We start from the raw sequence: 21,311 nt of genomic DNA on the forward strand, positions 1-21,311 counted from the left end.
GTATATTGCTTAAAACTTAGACCATAGATGCATTATTGAAATGAGGGATTGAAAAATATGAATATGAAGCTTTTACATGCTAAAATCATTGTATATAGGATTTTTTTTTTTTTTTTGAGGGAATTCTTGGGTCTTCCTCTAAAGACTACTACCTCACCCTACTCAGACATGAAGAGGTGGCAGCCATCCACCATGTTTATTTTACCAGCACATAAGATATGGAACACATAAGGGAACTTCACAAGGGTACTTTTCTTTTAGAGAAATTTTCATCACACATGATTTATAGGTGTCTCGGAAAGTTTTCTTCTTAAGTAGACTCCACACCCAGCGTGGAGCCCAACGTGGGGCTTGAACCCATGACCTGGAGATCAAGACCTGAGGTGAGATCAAGAGTTGGACACTTAACCAATTGAGCCACCCAGGCAACCCTCTAAAAGTTGTTTTAAATACAGAAAACCATTTTATTCACATGACGATATATTGGAGTTAAAATGAGATAAATGGGAATTTGCTTCTATTTTACAACTTTGCAAACTAACCACAATAGAAGCACTCTGGATGCAGAACAGTTTTTGGATGTATTTAGACAGAGAGCTATGGGTGCCTTGATTTTACTAAGAGGTTGTGAACCCACCTATTTGTCAAGGCATAGGAATCTGTCCAAACAGATACCAGATATGTGTTCAGTAAAGTTTAGGTCCTTGCCAGTGAACAGGATCACAACATTGCACTGCTGCGGGTCCTCTTTAATCAAAAGCTTGGTTAGAGAAACAGTCATGGAGGGTTGCCTGAAGGATATATCGTGCACTCATGCCTTTATACTTTCTGATTACCGTAACTGCCTGGACCACGCTCTCAGCTCCTTGATGACTGGCACTTCCTATCACATAACCTACCTCTGGGCATCTGCCAAAGGTACTAGAAAAGGTAAGTGTGTTCCAAACTTACTGTGTGTGTGTTGTAGGACTGTTTTGAGAGTTTTGAAGTTTCTGAATACATAAGTTTAATTTCCTAGAGAAATTTCTTTCCAGGCCTTAGTACCAGGAAACAATGTATTTCTCCTAACTTTAAAAAGAAAACTGTTAGAGTGGGCTGCCATGTCTGCTCAGACACCTCTTCGCGCCTGGTGGGTCGGACGCTCTGATCCCGAGCTTTGTCCTCCTCCGGCAATTCTGCAGGACCTTATGGGTAATTTCTGTGTACGGACTTGACCCTGGTGTTCATACGTTAGTTCTCATGCGCCCTTCATTTTAAAACCACCTTTGTCTTCGTATTTGAGGGAGTTTATATACATTCCTACAAAATCAGTAAAGCTATGGGACTATAAGCATTATCAGATATTCTATGATACTTATTACTATGTTGCAAAACAAGGGCTCTTCACATGTTGTAGATGATGAGGGTCTTGTCTTATACTGGTTTTGTCCACAAAGTGTACAGGGTTAAGAATATGCTCTGGATATCAGAACCCTGGGCCCTGGGAGTCTGGCTCTGGAAGTAGCTTCGTGAAGGTCCCTGGAAACATCATAAGCACTCCAAGCCTCCGGGCTAAAATGAAGCCGTGGTAAGGAATTATTTTTCTCTTGGTCCCTGTAGCCCTATGGTTTGAATTCAAACAGTTTGTTTACATGGAGTGTGAATTTGCCTTGTTCCCCTGAGGGCACTTTTCCCTGGAGGACTAGCCCCACTGCCATGCATGGGGTACCTGAAGGGGGAAGGAGACACTGGGACACAGTCGCTTTGTGCAGTACACTTTTATTTTCCTTTTACCTTTGCAGTCATCTTTGAGTAATCGTTGTGTAAACAATAGAATGGAATGAAATTACATTAAATTGTATGCAAATGGCTCTAGAACACCTCAATTCTGACAAGGCAATTATAAATAACTTTTTCTTTCCTTAGTAATATATATTTGCTTTTTAAAGTACATTAAAGAGCTGCCATATCTAGGGTTAGCTAGGAAAGAGCAACGGTACCATCCTGGGAGCCCACCTCCCTGACAGTTTAGACTCCAATTTCGAAAATCCTAAGGTTTACTATTCTGTAATATATAGTCAAGCAGAGGGCTACTTGGGTTGAAAGTATTTATTCTTGAAACTTAACAGCATTTTACCTTTTTAGTCATTGCACAAAACCCTTTCTATTTTTCACTCCATCTGGGTGTTTTCCGAATTTCAAGTAAAACTCAGATTCTGGTAGCTTCAAGTTTATTAACTTTGGAACAACAAATCCTATCAATCACTTAAGGAGAAGTCAAGTCGGAGAGGGGTATATAATGAGCAGTCTAAGAGAATGGCAACATTTTCTATAGCATTCTATACGTTCCAATGAAGCAAAACTTACATATGCCACTGGATGTAGAGGAAATTTTAGATCTGAGACTATTCCAGAGTAAAGCAGCCTCAGGCACATTCTTTATACGAAAGTTTGCAAGGCACCTCCCTCTCCGGAGACAATTTGATTGTGGATTGGTTTTTCGGCAAACAAACCAAACTAAGAAGCATCCTAGTTCCTAATTCAGTCATTTCCCAAAATCAAAAGTTATAAATACTCCAAAGATAGACCTGAAATTTTTTGTTTAAATAACAAGAGATTAACTGCAAGAAGCATATAATCAAAAACTTTTCTTCTTATAGCTAAGGTGTGTAATGCATAAATATATGAAAAATAAAATTCACAGTCAGTTTTAAAACTAGAATTCAAGTTTGGCTAATAAATCTTAATTTTATAAGTATATTAATTTCTAAATACAACATAAAAGAGGCAGTATTGTCAGATGTACAATTAAAGTAGAACAGAAAGAACAATGAGGGAAGAAATAGGCTTCTGATAGAAAAAATTCCTTTTGTTGCCACTAAATAGGACCACCTGAGTGTATTTCAGATTCTTTTCACTTAAGGGATGTCCGAATTGATTGCTAAGAATATTAAATAGCTTTTGGAAACATCAGCAACAGTCTTGCAGCTGTGGCATTTGCTTGTTCTCATACTGTGGATTGCTAGAGAATGAAGCAGAACTCGGAGTGTTGTAAGGTTAAAAAAAACTTTTTTTATCCCATTTCATTGAAGCCAGACTCTTCACAATCTTCTGATTTTGTGGGAACTGGGAGTGAGGGGGTGGGAGACAGGGTGGGGGAAAGAAGATTGAGGGGAGTGTTGAGGTGGGGGGGCATGACAGATCAGGGAGAGGTCAAGGGACATACATCAGCTGACACTCAACTGAGCAAACCCGATCAGCTTCACTTCATCAGGAATCTCCGCCCCATCACAGCCTGAAGCCTGAAAAGGGAAAAAGACACCTTCAGTGCCAATTGATCCAAGCAAAGGCACAGTCTGTAGGGGGCCAGTGTCCCATCTCCTCCAGGACAGAGAATCACCCTCTTGAATGACTGCAGTAACAGATCTGGTCATGCTATCAAGTGCAGAAAATAGAGGGGAAGGGACTTGTTCCCATTAAAACACCACAGTCTCCAGGCTTAAAGCTTTGAAATTGCTAATAACTGCCAAGAAAGTGATTTTAAATCTACTTTCAAATTAGAGTTCCTTAATCATTTTAAAGGATTATGAGAAAATACTTTGGAATAAATTTAGCCAAAAAGGTGAAAAACCTATACTCTGAAAACAGTAAGAAAGACACTAATGAAAGAAGCTGAAGACACAAATGGAAAGCTATACCATGCTTATGGACTGCAAGAATTATTAAAATATCCATTTTACCCCATGCAATCCCTCTCAAAATACCAAGAATATTTTTCATAGAACTAGAACAAATAATCATAGTTAGTATGGAACCACAAAAGACTTCAAAGCAATCTTAACAACAAAGCAGGGAGGTATCACAATCCCAGATTTCAAGATATACTTCAAAGCTATAGTAATCAAAATAATATGGTACTGGCACAAAAAACAGGAGCACACAGATCAATGGAACATGAGAGAGAGCCCAGAAACACACCCATACCTATATGGTCAATTAATTTACAACAAAGGAGGCGAGAGTATACAATGAGGAAAAGACGGTCTCTTCAATAAATGGTGCTGGGAAAACTTGACAGTCACAGGCAAAGAATGCAAAGAATGAAACTAGGCCACTTTCTTATACACAAAAAATAAACTCCAAGTGAATTGAAGACCTAGAACCACCAAAATCCTATAAAAAAACATAGGCAGTAATCTCTTAGACATCAACCTTAGCAACAGTTTTCTGGATCTATCTCCTCAGGTAAGGGAAACAAAGCAAACAAACTATTGGAACTACACCAAAATAAAAAGCTTTTGCATAGCAAAAGAAATTATCACCAAAATGAAAAAAGGCACCCTGCTGAATGGGAGAAGATGTTTGCAAATTCTATATCTGATAAAGGGTCAAAAATCCAAAATATGACTCTCACAACTCAGTAACAACAAAACCCCCCACACAGCCCAATAAAAAATGGGCAGAGGACCTGAACATTTTTCCAAAAACGACATACAGATGGCCAACATACGCATGGAAAGATGTTCAGTGTCACCAATCAGGGAAATGTAAATCAAAACCCAGTAAGATATTACACCTCACACCTGCCAGAATTGGCTAGTATCAAAAGACAAGAAACAACAAATGTTGGCAAGGATATCAAGAGAAGGTAACCTTTGTGCACTGTTGGGGGAAGGCAAGTTGGTACAACCACTGTGGAAAAGAGTATGGAGGTTCCTCAAACTAAGAATAGAAATACCATAGGATCTGTAGTTCTACTACTACAGATTTACCCAAGGAAAATGAAAACACTAATTTGAAAGGATATATGCATGCCTATGTTTACTGCAGCATTATTTACAGTAACCAAGATATCTATGAAACCAACCTAAGTGTCCATCTACAGATAAATGGATAAAGATGTGGAAAATATATACAGTGCCATATTACTCATCCATAAAAAGGAATAAGATCTTGCCATTTGCAACAAGGATGGACCTAAAGGAGATTATAAGTGAGATAAGTTAGCCAGAGGAGGACAAATATAGGATTTCATTTATATGTGATATCTAAAACACAAAACAAAAGAACAACAATGAAACAGACTCTTAAATACAGAGAACAAACTGGTGGTTGACAGGAGGGAGGTTTTGGGGGGGAGGGCAAAATATGTGAAGGAAATTAAGATGTACAAATTTTCGGTTATTAAGAAAATTATGAAAATGAGCAAAAGCGATTTAACAGTCACTGAGGGTAATGTGGTTTTTACCAAAAGGCATCCTCTATAAAACTGGCCAGAAAAAAAGTGGTTACCAAGTAGCAGAAGGGCTCATGCTAGATAACTTATTTTTCCATAACAGAATTTTGTTTATATTATTTTAGGACATTTATTGCCTAAAATTGGCCCAAATTATAGTGTGTCAAATTCTTTGATTTTTCTTCATCAAACCTCTCACTTGTCCTCATTCAAAAGTTTTGTTTTGTTTTGTTTTTTACCTCCCTTCCTCTCTCTCTCACACACACACACAGTACTCAAATCGCCATTCCAGGCTGCATCTTCAGAGTGCATAAACCAGAATCAGACAATGATGTAAGTACAAGTGGGGAGAAAAAAGTTTGATAAATGACTGGGGATGGGCAATTAATCACCAAGGGACCATACAAACCTTTTCTTGGCCTAATTCCTGCAAAATTATTGTCAAAACAATTAGTTTCCCATGTAAAAAATGCCTTTTCCAATCATCCCAATGAACCTGCTTTGCACTGCTCCAAAAACCAGTGCATAAATTCAGTCCTCTGTCAACCCCAACATTCTCCCTTACAATAAGCAGCTAATAAGTAATTATCTTTCAAATAATGGTGTCAGTACTGATGCTTACATAAGAAAATCAATAGCCTAAAGGGTAGAAATATTAGTTGGCATTTTAAAAATTTACTTTGTGCCTCTCCAATGATTTCTCTAGTTTTACTTGACAAAATATTCAGCAAAGTGTAATTTTCACTGTGTGTGTTGTCAGGGGCAGTAAGATCAGAAACGTTCCTTTCCCTATTCCCTATCACCTTTAACAAAGTGGTATAGGCACAGAAGGCTTTTTAGCTATTTTCCCATGGGTGTTTGTCATACAAATACTGTGACACTCACCCCCTACCCATCACCAATTTTCTTGTTCCACAACCACTGTTTGTGAATCTCCCTAAACCTTTCTTTCTTCCCCCCACCCCCCCCACCCCCCCCCCCCGCTACTGCTAACATCATTTAACTTAATGCAGTGAATGGGGGCAGACACAATGTGTGTAATTAATAGGCAAATGACAAACACCGCAGGAGGAAGGGTGGCCACCGGCAGTGACAAGGAGGGACTAGCCAATGGGAAGCACATCAGTGCATGTCGAAGATACATCAGAAATTTGGCAATGGAAATAGCAGGAGGTTGAAATGATTAGAGATAAAAACAAAATATCCAGTAGTGGTTAAAAGAAAAAATCTGAAATCCTTCTTGTGGAGAGAAATGGAAATGAGAATTGACAATGCAAGTGGGTGATCAAACCAGTGATTATGGTGGGTACAGCACCCAGGGAGTCCATCTCTCACCCTCTGTCCCAGTGCCTCCTGTGCCTACACTGGAACATTTGGTTTCCTGGCAGAGGCACAGGCCAGGTTGTCTGGCTTTCATTCAGGTACTCAGCTCTTCTTCCCCTACTACCCTGCTGACTCTCAACCAAGGCTGAGTCCTTGTCTCACTCACTGTGGCCTGCAAAACACTGAGGGCAATATGCAAATGATCCTGGATTCTACAGCAAAGGGACTAGAGACCCTTAACGCAGCAGTTCTCAGACTTCTTGGTTTCCAGTACCCTTTATACTCTTAAAAATCATCACGGACTTCAAAAGCTTATGCTTTTTAAAAAAAACCATTCACCATGATCAAGTGGGATTTATTCCTAGGATGCAAGGGTGGTTCAATATTCATAAATCAATGTGATAGATCACATCAATAAGAGAAAGGAAAAAACCATATGATCATTTCAATGGACACAGAAAAAGCATTTGACAAAGTACAACATCCATTTATAATAAAAGCCCTCAACAAAGGGAACATGCCTTAACATAATAAAGGCCATCTGTGAAAAACCAACAGCTAACATCTTTTAAAAACAGAGCTTTTCCCCTAAGGTCACAAACAAGACAAGGATGTCCACTCTCACCATTTTTATTCAACATAATACTGGAAGTCCTAGCCACAGCTGTCAGACAACAAAAAGAAATAAAAGGCATCCAAATTGATGGATGAGGAAAACTTCCACTATTTGCAGATAACTTGACACTATATATAGAAAACCCAAAAGACGCCACAAAAAACTGCTAGAACTGATAAATTCAGTAAAGTTGCAAGATACAAAATGTACAGAAATCTGTGGCATTTCTATATACCAATAATGAAGCAGCAGAAAGGGAAACTGATAAAAAAAAATCCCATTTATAACTGCACCAAAAATAAGATACCAAGAAATAAAATACTGATGAAAGAAACTGAAGACAACACAAAGAATGGGAAAAACATGCCATGCTTATGGACTGGAAGTACAGATACTGTTAAAATGTCTATGCAACCCAAAGCAATCTATACATTTATTGCAATCCCCATAAAAATACCACTGGTATTTTTCACAGAATTAGGACAAAAGATCCTAAAAATTTGTGTGGAACCACAAAAGACCCTGAATAGCCAAAGCAAGCTTGAAAAAGCAAAGCTAGAAGCATCACAATTCTGGACTTTAAGTTAAATTACAAAGCTGTAGTAATCAAAACAGTAGGTACTGGCACAAAAACAGACACGTAGGGGCGCCTGGGTGGCTTGCCCAGTTAAACCTCTGTCCTTTGGTTTCAGCTCAGGTCATGATCTTGTGGTTGTAGAATCGAGCCCCGAGTTGGGCTCTACATTCAGTGTGGAGTCTGCTTAAGATTTTCTCTCCCTCTCAAATAAAAAACATCTTTAAAAAAGAATAGACCTCAATGGAACAGAATAGAAAACCCAGAAATAAACCCACAAGTATATGTCAATTTATCTTCAACAAAGCAGGAAAGAATATCCAATGGGAAAGTCTCTTCAACAAATGGTGTTGAGAAAACTGGACAGCCACATGTAAAAGAAAATGGACCACTTTCTTACACCATACACAAAAATTTGAAACGGATTAAATATCTAGATGTGAGACCTGAAACCATAAATATCCTAGAAGAGAACACAGGCAGTAACCTCTTTGAAATCGGCCACAGCAACTTTTTTCTAGCTCTGTCTCCTGAGAAATAAAAGCAAAAATAATCTATCAACAAAACTAAAGAGGCAACTTACTGAATGGGGATATTTGCAAATGATATATCCAATAAAGGATTAGTATTTAGAATATATATATATATATAAACACCTTATGAAACTCAACATGCAAAAAACAAATAATGCGAGGAGGAGCAAGATGGCAGAGAAGTAGGAGACCTATATTTCATCTGGTCCCAGGAATTCAGCTACATAGGGATCAAACCATTCTGAACACCTACAAACTCAACAGGAGATCAAAAAAAAGAATAGCAGCAACTCTCTGAACAGAAAAGTGACCACTTTTTGGAAGAGTCATATTCTATCCCTTCATTGTAGTTAACCTTATTTTTTGTATATATATAAGTTGTTCTCTCTTTAAAATTTTGGGATACAGTTTCTTCTAACAGATCAAAATATATCCTAAATCTCTCGTGTATGGCTTTGTTCTAGTCTCCTGCCTGATCACATTCTCTCCCTTTTTTTAATTTCTTTCTTTTTTCAACCAACTTATCAATTCCTTTTATAGAATCTTTTATAATTTTCATCTTTAGTCATATTTCATCCCTTCAACATATTTACCCTTATTTTTGTACATATATGGTTTTCTTTAAAATTTTGGGAGGCAGTTTTTCTAACAGACCAAAATATGCCCAAAATCTAGTGTGTGGCATTGATCTATTCACCAGCCTGATCATATTTGATCATATTCTTTTCCTTTTTTTCTTCTTTCCCTTTCTTCCCCCCTGGTTTCAGGTCACTTCTGATTTGTTTAGTGTATATTTTTCTGGGGTTGTTGTTACCCTGTTAGCATTTTGTTCTCTCATTCATCCATTCTCCTCTGGACAGAATGACAAGACGGAAAAACTCACCTTAGTACCGACTGCCCAGGACCTAATCCATATGGACATTAGTAAGATGTCAGAACTAGAGTTCAGAATGATGATTACAAAGATACAAGCAGGGCTTGAAAAAAGCATGGAAGATACCACAGAAACCCTTTCTGGACAAAAAAAAGTACTAAAATCTAACCAAGTCGAAATCAAAAAGGCTGTTAATGAGGTGCAATCAAAAATGGAGGCTCTAACTGAAGAATTCTATAGATAAGTGATAACATAAGAGGAAACAATATTAGAATAATTGAGATCCCAGAAGAAGAAGAAAGAGAGAGAGGGGCAGAAGGTATATTGGAGCAAATTATAGCAGAGAACTTCCCTAATTTGGGGAAGGAAACAGGCATCAAAATTCAGGAGGCACAGAGAACCCCCCTCAAAATCAATAAAAATAGGTCAACACCCCGACATCTAATAGTAAAACTTACAAGTCTCAGAGACAAAGAAAATCCTGAAAGCAGCTCGGGACAAGAGGTCTGTAACCTACAACAGCAGAAACATTAGATTGGCAGCAGACCCATCCACACAGACCTGGCGAGCCAGAAAGGACTGGCATAATATATTCAGAGCACTAAATGAGAAAAATATGCAGCCAAGAATACCATATCCAGCTAGGCTGTCACTGAAAATAGAAGAAGAGATAAAAAGCTTTTCCAGGACAAACAAAAACTAAAAGAATTTCCAAATACCAAACCAGCCCTACAAGAAATATTGAAAGGGGTCCTCTAAGTAAAGAGAGAGCCTAAAAGTAACACAGACCAGAAAGGAAGAGAGACAATATACAGTAACAGTCACCTTACCTTAGGCAATACAATGGCACTAAATTCGTATCTTTTAATAGTTACCCTGAACGTAAATGGGCCAAATGTCCCAGTCAAAAGACACAGGGTATCAGATTGGATAAAAAAACAAGACTCATCGATATGCTGCCGACAAGAGACACATTTTAGACCCAAAGACACCTCCAGATTGAAAGTGAGGGGATGGAAAACCATTTACCATGCAAATGGACATCAAAAGAAAGCTGGGGTGGCAATCCTTACATCAGACAAACTAGATTTTAAACCAAAGACTATAATAAGAGATGAGAAAGGACACTATATCATACTTAAAGGGTCTATCCAACAAGAAGATCTAACAATTGTAAATATCTATGCCCCTAACATGGGAGCAGCCAATTACTGGACCAGATGGATTTCACAGATATATTCAGAACATTCCATCCCAAAGCAACAGAATACACATTCTTCTCTAGTGCCCATGGAACATTTTCCAGAATGAATCACATCCTAGGTCACAAATCAGGTCTCAACCAGTACCAAAAGACTGGCATCATTCCCTGCATATTTTTGGACCACAATGCTTTGAAACTAGAACTCAATCACAAGAGGAAAGTCGGAAAGAACTCAAATACATACATGGAGGCTAAAGAGCATTCTACTAAATGAATGGGTCAATGAGGAAATTAAAGATGAATTAAAAAAATTCATGGAAACAAATGAAAATGAAAACACAACTGTTCAAAATCTCTGGGATGCAGCAAAGGCAGTCCTAAGAGGAAAGTATATAGCAATACAAGCCTTTCTCAAGAAACAAGAAAGGTCTCAAATATACAACCTAACCCTACACCTAAAGGAGCTGGAGAAAGAACAGCAAATAAAGCTTAAATCCAGCAGGAGAAGAGAAATAATAAAGATCAGAGCAGAAATCAATGAAATAGAAACTAAAAGAACAGAACAGATCAATGAAACTAGGAGCTGGTTCTTTGAAAGAATAAGACTGATAAACCCCTGGCCAGACTTATCAAAAAGAAAAGAGAAAGGACCCAAATACATAAAATCATGAATGAAAGAGGAGAGATCACAACCAACACCAAAGAAATACAAACAAATGTAAGAGCATATTATGAGCAACTATATGCCAGCAAATGAGACAATCTGGAAGAAATGGATGCATTCCTAGAGTATATGTATAAACTACCAAAACTGAGCCAGGAAGAAATAAAAAACCTGAACAGACCCATAACCACTAAGGAAATTGAAGCAGTCATCAAAAATCTCCCAAGAAATAAGAGCCCAGGGTCAGATGACTTCCCAGGGCAATTCATTTAAAGAATTAATACCTGTTCTTCTGAAACTGTTCCAAAAAATAGAAATGGAAGGAAAACTTCCAAACTCATTTTATGAGGCCAGCATTACCTTGATCCCCAAATCAGACAAAGACCCCATCAAAAAGGAGAATTACAGACCAATATCCCTGACGAACATGAATGCAAAAATTCTCACCAAAATACTAGTAGGATCCAACAGTACCTTAAAAGGATTATTCACCACGACCAAGTGGGATTTATTCCTGGGCTGCAAGGTTGGTTCAACACCCGCAAATCAATATGATACATTAATAAAAGAAAGAACAAGAACCATATGATCCTCTCAATAGATACAGGAAAAGCATTTGACAAAGTATGGCATCCTTTCTTGATTAAAATTCTTCACAGTGTAGGGATAGGGGGTACATACCTCAATATCATAAAAGCCATCTATGAAAAGCCCACAGCGAATATCATTCTCAATGGGGAAAAACTGAGAGCCCTCCCCCTAAGGTCAGGAACATGGCAGTGATGTCCACTATCACCACTGCTATTCAACATAGTATTAGAAGTCCTAGCCACAGCAATCAGACAACAAAAAGAAATCAAAGGCATCCGAATCGGCAAAGAAGAAGTCAAACTCTCACTCTTTGCAGATGATATGACACTTTATGTGGAAAACCCAAAAGACTCCACCCCAAAACTGCTAGAACTCAGACAGGAATTCAGTAAAGTGGCAGGATAGAAAATCAATGCACAGAAATCAGTTGCATGTCTATACACCAACAACAAGACAGAAGAAAGAGAAATTAAGGAGTCGATCCCATTTACAATTGCACCCAAAACCATAAGATATTAGGAATAAATCTAACCAAAGAGGCAAAGGAATCTGTACTCAGAAGACTATAAAATACTCATGAAAGAAATTGAGGAAGACACAAAGAAATGGAAAAACGTTCCATGCTCATGGATTGGAAGAACAAATATTGTGAAGATGTCAATGCAACCTAGAGCAATCTGCACATTCAATAAAATCCCTATCAAAATACCATCCACTTTTTTCAAAGAAATGGAACAAATAATCCTAAAATTTGTACAGTACCAGAAAAGACCCCGAATAGCCAGAGGAATGTTGAAAAAGAAAAGCAAAGCTGGTGACATCACAATTCCGGACTTCAAGCTCTATTACAAAGCTGTCATCATCAAGACAGTATGGTACTGGCACAAAAACAGACACGTAGATCAGTGGAACAGAAGAGAGAGCCCAGAAATGGACCCTCAACTCTATGGTCAACTCCTCTTCAACAAAGCAGGAAAGAATGTCCAATGGCAAAAAGAAAGTCTCTTCAACAAATGGTGTTGGGAAAATTGGACAGCCACATGCAGAAGAATGAAACTGGACCATTTCCTTACACCACACACAAAAATAGACTCAAAATGGTTGAAAGACCTAAATGTGAGACGGGAGTCCATCAAAATCCTAAAGAACACAGGCAGCAACCTCTTCGACCTCAGCCGCAGCAACTTCTTCCTAGAAACATCACCAAAGGCAAGGGAAGCAACGGCAAAAATGAACTATTGGGATTTCATCAAGACAAAAAGCTTTTGCACAGCAAAAGAAACAGTCATCAAAACCAAAAAACAACCCACAGAATGGGAGAAGATATTCGCAAATGACATATCAGATATAGGGCCAGTATCCAAAATCTATAAAGAACTTCTTAAACTCAATACCCAAAGAACAAATGACCCAATCAAGAAATGGGCAGAAGACATGAACAGACATTTCTGCAAAGACATCCAAATGGCCAACAGACACATGAAAAAGTGCTCAACATTGCTCGGCATCAGGGAAATCCAAATCAAAACCTCAATGAGATACCACCTCACACCAGTCAGAATGGCTAAAATTAACAAGTCAGGAAACAAGAGATGTTGATGGGGATGCGGAGAAAGGGGAACCCTCCTATACTTTTGTTAGGAATGCAAACTGGTGCAGCCACTCTAGAAAACAGTATGGAGGTTCCTCAAAAAGTTGAAAATAGAGCTGTCATACGATCCAGCAATTGCACTACTGGGTATTTACCCCAAAGATACAAATGTAGGGATCAAAAGGGGTACGTGCACCCCAATGTTTATAGCAGCAATGTCCACAATAGCCAAACTGTGGAAAGAGCCAAGATGTCCATCGACAGATGAATGGATAACGAAGATGTGGTATGTATACACACACACACACACACACACACACACACACACACACACACACACAGGAATATTATGCAGCCATCAAAAAACACCCAAAAAACGAATTCTTGCCATTTGCAACGACGTGGATGGAACAAGAGTGTATTATGCTACATGAAATAAGTCAATCAGAGAAAGACAAGTATCATATGATCTCACTGATATGAGGAATTCTTAATCTCAGGAAACAAACTGAGGGTTGCTGGAGTGGTGGGGGGTGGGAGGGATGGGGTAGCTGGGTGATAGACACTGGGGATGGTATATGCTATGGTGAGCGCTGTGAATTGTGTAAGACTGATGAATCATAGACCTGTATCTCTGAAACAAGATAGTAGGAAGGGAAAAATGAAGGGGGGGGCGATCGGAGGGGGAGACAAACCATGAAAGACTATGGACTCTGAGAAACAAACTGAGGGTTTTAGAGGGGAGGGAGGTGGGGGGATGGGTTAGTTCAGTAATGGGTATTAAGGAGGGCACGTGCTGAATGGAGCACTGGGTATTATACACAAACAATCATGGAACACTACATCAAAAACTAATGATGTAATGTATGGTGACATAACATAATAAAATAAAATTAAAAACAAATAATCCAGTTAAAAAATGGGCAGAAGATACGAACAGACACTTCTCCAAAGAAGACCTACAGATGGCCACAAGACACATGAAAAGATATTCATCATCACTTACCATCAGGGAAATGCAAATCAAAACTACAATGAGATTTCACCTCATGCCTGTCAGAATGGCTAAAATCAACACAAGAAGTAACATGTGTTGGTGAGGATGTAGAAAAAGGGAAACACTTGTGCACTGATGGTGGGAATGCAAACTTGTGCAGCCACTGTGGAAAACAGTACGGGGTTTCCTCAAAAAGTTGTAACTACCCTACAATTCAGCAATCACACTACTGGGTATTTACCCAAAGAATACAAAAACACTATTTCAAAAGGATACATGCACCCCTATTTTTATGGTGCCATATTCACAATAGCCAAGATATGGAAGCAGCCCAAGTATCCACTGAGAGATGAATGCATAAAGATGTGGTACATATGAACAGTGGAGTATTACTCAGTCATAAAAAGAATGAAATCTTGCCATTTGTAATGACATGGATGGAGCTAGAGAGTATTATGCTAAGTAAAATGAGTCCAAGACAAGAAACAAAAACCCAGGGGGAACAAAGAGACAAATCAAGAAACAGACTCCTAATTTTGGAGAACAAAGTGATTATTACCAGAGAGGAAGGGGGTTCGGGGATGGGTGAAATAGGCGATGGGGATTGAGGAGTGCACTTGCTGTGATGAGCACTGGGTAATGTATGGAACTCTTGAATCACTATATTGTACACCTAAAACTAATATAACATTGTCTTAACTATACTGGAATTAAAACTTAAAAAGCTTATGTTCTTGCAGGTTATATTTACTGTACTGATATTTTAAAAATTAAAACTGAAAAAATTTTTAAATATTTTAAATATGATTTTAATATTAAAGTATTAAAATAATTAAAAACAATGCTTATGTAGGTTATATTTATTATACTGAATGTCTCAGAAATCAAAACAGAAAATTTTTTTTTTTTTAAAGATTTATTTATTCGAGAGAGTGAGAATGAGAGAGAGAGAGAGTACACGAGACGGGGGAGGGTCAGAGGGAGAAGCAGGCTCCTCATCGAGCAGGGAGCCCGAGCGGGACTCGATCCCGGGACTCCGGGACCATGACCCAAGCCGAAGGCAGTCGCTTAACCAACTGAGCCACCCAAGTGCCCCAAAACAGAAATTTCTAAATTATCCTTACTATTCGTTAAATCTAGAACTGTGGAAAATAACCACAGTTTACCAAAAATTTGAGCAGAGTGGCATCGCTTTACATTTTGCAAATCTCCTTAATGTTTTGCTCAACAGAAGATGGCTAGATTTTCATATTTGCTTCCACATTCCATCTATTGTTTTATATTGTTTTACTTGAAGTATATAAAGAAAATCCAGCCTCATATAAATAGTTGAAAAAGCAAATAAATAGTATCTTAAAAGTCTTTCTGATAATTGTGGATAGTGTCACCATACCAAGATGTGCCAAGTGGAATTTCTTAAAAGTTAGTTGCATTGTGGAATCTGAAACCATGTAGTCTGTTATACTGAAACCAGTGGTCCATCTGGCAGTTGGAATTGATCTTTTCCCCAAATAGGTTTTTTCAGCCTCACTGAATTATGCAGATCTTCCCACTGTTGACACAGTTTTTTATATAATCTCAATGTTTCAATATACAGTGTCAACCAATCATATTCATTAATATCACACATGACTAATCTCATCAGAAAAAGTAAGTACTGGGCTGTTGTCAAGCTTACAGTGGCAGATGCAAGTTTTCCAAAATCCGTTTTCTGCTCGAAAGCTGAAATGTATTATTGATAACAAATATTGTCAGTTGTTTTCCTTGAAGTGTCAGGCTCACTTGGTTTGTTTCGAAAAAATATCTACCAAATCCTTAGTCGGAATAACCACAGTTTGTCAGTTATTCTTCTGAGTAAAAATGGGGTTCCACGGGGATTAAAAAAAAAAAGGCTAGTTCAGCCTTACAACTTAATCTCACAAGAGCTTTTCCTGGAGACAACCAAGGTACTTCACTATAGAAGCCTACCTTGCTTTATTGCACTTCACTTTATTGCCTTTCCTGGATGTCACATTTTCTTTTACAAATTGAAGGTTTGTGGCAATCCTGTACCAAGTAAGTCTGGTGGTGTCGTTTTCCCAACGGCACTGGCTCACTTCATGTCTGTGTAACATTTTGGTAATTCTCACAGTTTTTTTAAAGGTTTTCATTTGTTATGGTAACAGGACATCAGTGATCTGTGATGTTAATTTTGCTATTGTTTGGGGGCCCATGGGCTTGCCCATGTAAGATGGTGAACTTAATCCATATATGTTGCTTGTGTTTTGACTATTCCACTCACTGGCTATTTCCCTGTCCCTCTCCCTCACCTCAGGCCTCCTGAGTCCCTGAGATCAACAATATTGAAATTAGGACAATTAATGACCCTACAATGGTCTCTAAATGTTCAAGTGAAAGGAAGACTTGCAAGTCTCTCACTTTAAATCAAAAACTAGAAATGATTAAACTGAGTGAGGAGGGCAGGCCAAAAGCTAGGCTTCTTGCACCTGTTAGGCCAAGCTGTGACTATAAAAGTTCTTGAACGAAATTGAAAGTGCTACTCCAGTGAACACATGAATGATAAGAAAGCAAAACAGAATGTTTTGCTTTCTTATCTGCATATAGCTGATATGCAGAAAGTTTTAGTGGTTTGGATAGAAGATTAAACCAGCCACCACATTCACTTCAGCCAAACCCTAATCCAGAGCAAGGCCCTAACTCTCTCTTCAATTCTCTGAAGGCTGAGAGAGGTGAGGAGGCTGCAGAAGATAAGCTGGAAGCTAGGGGAGGTTGGTTCCTGAGGTTTAAGGAGAGAAACTGTCTCCATAACATATAAGGGCAAGGTGAAGCAGTGAGTTCTCCAGAAGACAGAGCTAGGAGAATTAAAGAAGTAGGCTACACTAAACAACAGAATTTGAATGTAGACAAAACATCTACGACTTTCATAGCTAGAGAGGAGAAGTCAGTGCCTGGCTTCAAAAGGGACAGGTTGACTCTTGCTAGGGGCTACTGCAGCTGGTAACTTTAAGTTGAAGCCAATGCTCCCTTTTCCAAAAGTCCTAGGGCCCTTAAGAATTATGCTAGATTTATTTATAGAATCTATGGTCTATAAATGGAACAGACAGCACCTTTGCTTACAAAATGCAAGCACCTTTATTCAAAATGGTTTACTGAATATTTGAAGCCCACCATTGAGAACTACTGCTCAGAAGATTCCTTTCAAAATGTTACTGCTCATTGACAATAAACTTGTCACCCAAGAGCTCTGATGGAGACAGGACAATGAGTTTAATGATTAACGTGGTTTTCATGCCTGCTAACACAGCATCCATTAGACAACCCATGGATCAAGGAGTCATTTCAACTTTCAATTCCTATTTACAAAATACATTTTATGAGGCTGTAGCTGCCTCAGACAGTGATTCCTCTGATGGATATGGGCAAAGAAATTTGAAAACCTTTTGGAACAATTCACCTTTCTAGATGCCATTAAGAACATGAATGATTTGTGCAAAGAGGTCAAAATATCTACATTAACAGGAATTTGGAAGAAATTGCTTCCAGCCCTCACAGATGACTTTGAGAGGTTCAAAACTTCAGTGGAGGAAGTAACTGCACATGGGGTGGAAACTGCAAGAGAACTAGAATTAGAAGGGGAATGTGAAGATGGGACTGAATTGCTGCAAGGTCAGGAAAAAACTCGAATAGATGAGGAGCTGGCTTTTTATGGATGAGCAAAGTGATCTCTTGAGATAGACTCTACTCCTCCTAGTGAAGATGCTGTGAAGATTGTTGAAATGACAACAAAGGATTTAATATAGTTCACCCTAAACCTGGGTGGGCTTTGGAACCACTGGAAATTTTAAAATATACAGAGGTTTTGATGGAATTGCTCTGGGGTGAGGCCCGGGATTTTTGAGCTCCCAAGGTGATTCAAAGGTTAGAGTTTGAGAACCACTGTTCTACCCAAGTACTTCCCAATGTGTGAAACACCAAGTAAGCTCCACGTTTCCTATCAAGCAGTGGTTCTCAAACTTTAGCATGCACCGGAATCACCTGGAGAGCTTGTTAAAACAGATTCCTGTGCCCCACCTCCCAGAGATTCTGAATCCTTAGGCCGGGGATGTGGCCGTAGAATTTACATTTTTATCAGATAGTTTCCAGATGAAGCTGACACTGCCAGTTTTGGGACCACACTTGGAGAACCACTGTCTCAGACTGGAGCAGGAGACCTACAGCTGCTGCCTGGATCTTCCTGAATGGATAGGCTCCCTTAAGACTTTTGTCTTACCGTTCTCCCCTTTCAGTAGGGGGAAAAGTTAAGTCGTTTGAATCTCATTTCAGTCTTTGCTTTACCTGTACACTTCAGGAAACGTTGCCTTAGTGGTACAGGCTCCAACTATGCCTGGGTGGAAAGCCTCTAAAAATAAGGCCCATTAATCATGAATTGCCAAAATGCTTAGGAAATTGCTATATGTAAAAGGCATGTTATTTAACTTCAGTAACTAAAATCTGTAATGCTCACGTAAGTGTGTACCAAGTGGATGTTACTTACATGTACTTACAATTTGCATTCTATCTCTAAAGGCGAATTATCTTATTTCATATTTTTACTAATGCAATATCATATTTTTACTAATGCAATTTCAAAAACTTCACATTGAAAGCAGCAAGACTCAATTACTTTATAAAACTGCAAGGCAGCAGATTAAAAAATGCCTTCAACATTTAGACTTGTCTCAAGGCTAGGCTTACAACAATCAACAATAAAACAGTACTGAGATGTTGCACTCAAAGCATGTTACACTTGAGCTGAAATGCCCTTTATGCTTGAAACACTTTGTTAAAAGTGCTATATATATAAAAAAAAAAAAAAAGCTTCTGATTGCCTTGCCTCTGGCCATGCCAACAATGGAAATCATACTTCGTTTATTATTTGTCAAATGAAGCTAAAGATCTCACTGGACAGGGAGAAAAGTAAATGCACTTCTTGATATAACCAATATCCTTGCTCCCTGGGCCACTGTTTTTCTTATATAAGCAGATATATGAGGACAGCCCACCTTTTCAAACTTGAGCCCAGTATTTCTAATAGAGGTGGGAGAGTGGAGAGAAAGGAGATTAGAGACTCAGCTATCTACAAACAGCATGTTTCTCAGCCGTGGCTAAATACAGGAATCACCAGGGGACACCTTCAAAATGCCCAAAGCCCAGGCTGTCCCAAGAGCAATTACATTAGGATATCTGGTATAGGACCGGGACAAGAGCAATTTTGTGACGTGCCCCAACCATCCCCTGAGTAAACCGCTGTTCTCTAAGGAACCACATCACCAAGATACAACTTTGTTCTTTAGACGATTTTCAGGCCCCTGACATTCTCCTTTAGAAAGCAAAGAAAGCTCTGAGATAAAAATGATAAACAGCCGAGAGAGAAAAGGAGCAGTAGTTTCTGAGAAAAAATGCTTCTGAAATACTTTCTTTTATTCTTCAAGAAAATAGCCAAATTGATGAACGAAGGCAAGTGTATTTGAATCTCTGAGGTTTTACCAGGATGTCAGTGTTCTACAGAAGATTAGGCCAAGAAGCAATTCAAACGAGCTCTATCGAGTGGATCTCAAACTGGCTGGCAACGGGTAACAACAAAGCAACCTCCTCAGGTTTAACGAGGGCTGGACAGAGAGTGAAGTGACCAAAACTGAAGGTTATTTAACATTGTTAGCTGTCTTTTGGGAAAAAGCCATTAATTTCCATCTTCTGGGAACAGCACATTAGTGCCTTCTCAAGCTATCAGGGGAAGGGAAGACTTGCCTGGGTTCTCCTACAGGACTCCTGTGCGGGGCAGGCCCATACTATTCAATCTGCTGAAAGTACGGGAGAGAATCCACCTCAACCACTGTCCAGGGATCCCATCATCCAAAAGCAGGAAGCCACAGAGAAACAGAAAACCATAAAACCACAGAGCTGCAAGGGTCCTGCCTCCCAGAATGAACAGCGATTGAGAGGATGGGCTGGGATGCTAGACTGGAGTTGAATTTGCAGTGTCTCCACTGTCTGATCCTGGCTAAGTTAGCCCCCCAGAGCCTCGGATTCCCAGGACAGAAAATGAACCTAATGATATCACCATCTTGTGGGATCCTGAGGATTAAATGAACTGAGATGAAGTGTGTAAACCACCTCATGCACGGTGTAGCAAACAGTGGAAGCCTGAGGAAGTGATTCTTGTCCTTTCTGTAGGGAAGGCCCAGGAATTTTAAGGGACTCTAAAAAGAGGGCATGAAGCAGAAATCACCATCTTAATTATTTTACAGGGATTAAAATAAATGTTGAGGAAAAAGTGATGGCTGAAGTTTTTCTAACTGAGGTTTGTATTATTCTGGTACATTATAATTATCAAGCCCTCTGCTGTGTGCTGGCTACTGTGCTAGGCAGTAGCCTCTGGCCCCCGGAAGCTCTGGACTTCTGAGAGATATGAATTCGTGGGGGAGAATAGAGGAGGAGCCCCTGAGCCAGGACTGGATGTCAGAGAAGGCTTCCTGGAGAAAGTGAAATTGAAGCAGAAAGTTGGAACATGCCTAGGTGTCAGGGAGCCAAAGCAGCAGCTTGGAGAAGCTGGACGAATATTTTAGTGAGAGAGAGGGAGAGAGAGAAGCACATACAAAGGCCAGCAGACAGTAGGAGTGTCCTAAAAGTAGGAGAAGACAGAGGATGAGAATGAGAGAAGACAGAATGAGGGGAGATACAGAAAGGTAATAAAGCAGGAGCCCGAAAGGGAGATCTGGTCCGGGGTTTGAGTTTTAGGAGCATTTTGCAATGCAGAAGAAGTACTCTGGCCACAGCCGTGGTGTGGTGAATGGAGCCAGACACAGGCAGACTGCAGGCAGGAAGATCCGTGTTGGGAGATGAGAGAACCCTGCAAGAGTGCTGGAAATGTGGATGGAGAGAGGAGGACGGTGTCAAGCAAGAGCATCTGCAGAAGTAATAAACTGATTCGAGTGCAAGATGAGAGGAGTTTGACCTTCTTCTTACTCTTCAGAGCGGAAAACGCAAGGTGTTTCTCTAAGGCCTTCGGTAACAGGAAAGGGCCAGGGTTGCTATTCCTGTTTCATAGGTAAGCAAGTTTAGCGAGTGTGGGGATGAGCTAGCATGAAAG

The 21,311-nt window shown here is 39.3% G+C and overlaps 1 protein-coding gene across 3 annotated transcripts in view; it reads right to left on the minus strand.

Moving 5' to 3' along the window:
- Window positions 1–1,747: 1,747 nt before the first annotated feature.
- Window positions 1,748–21,311, minus strand: part of STK39 (serine/threonine kinase 39) — a 296,995-nt gene continuing 277,431 nt past the window's right edge. For all 3 annotated transcript variants that reach the window (XM_027591011.2, XM_027591010.2, XM_027591012.2), the window contains one exon: window positions 1,748–3,281. In XM_027591011.2, the coding sequence (XP_027446812.1) occupies window positions 3,207–3,281 (75 nt within the window). In that variant the 3' untranslated portion in view covers window positions 1,748–3,206. The remainder of the gene's footprint in view (window positions 3,282–21,311) is intronic.

Source organism: Zalophus californianus, chromosome 3 (genome assembly GCF_009762305.2).
Source record: "Zalophus californianus isolate mZalCal1 chromosome 3, mZalCal1.pri.v2, whole genome shotgun sequence".
Taxonomy (NCBI): Eukaryota; Metazoa; Chordata; class Mammalia; order Carnivora; family Otariidae; genus Zalophus; species Zalophus californianus.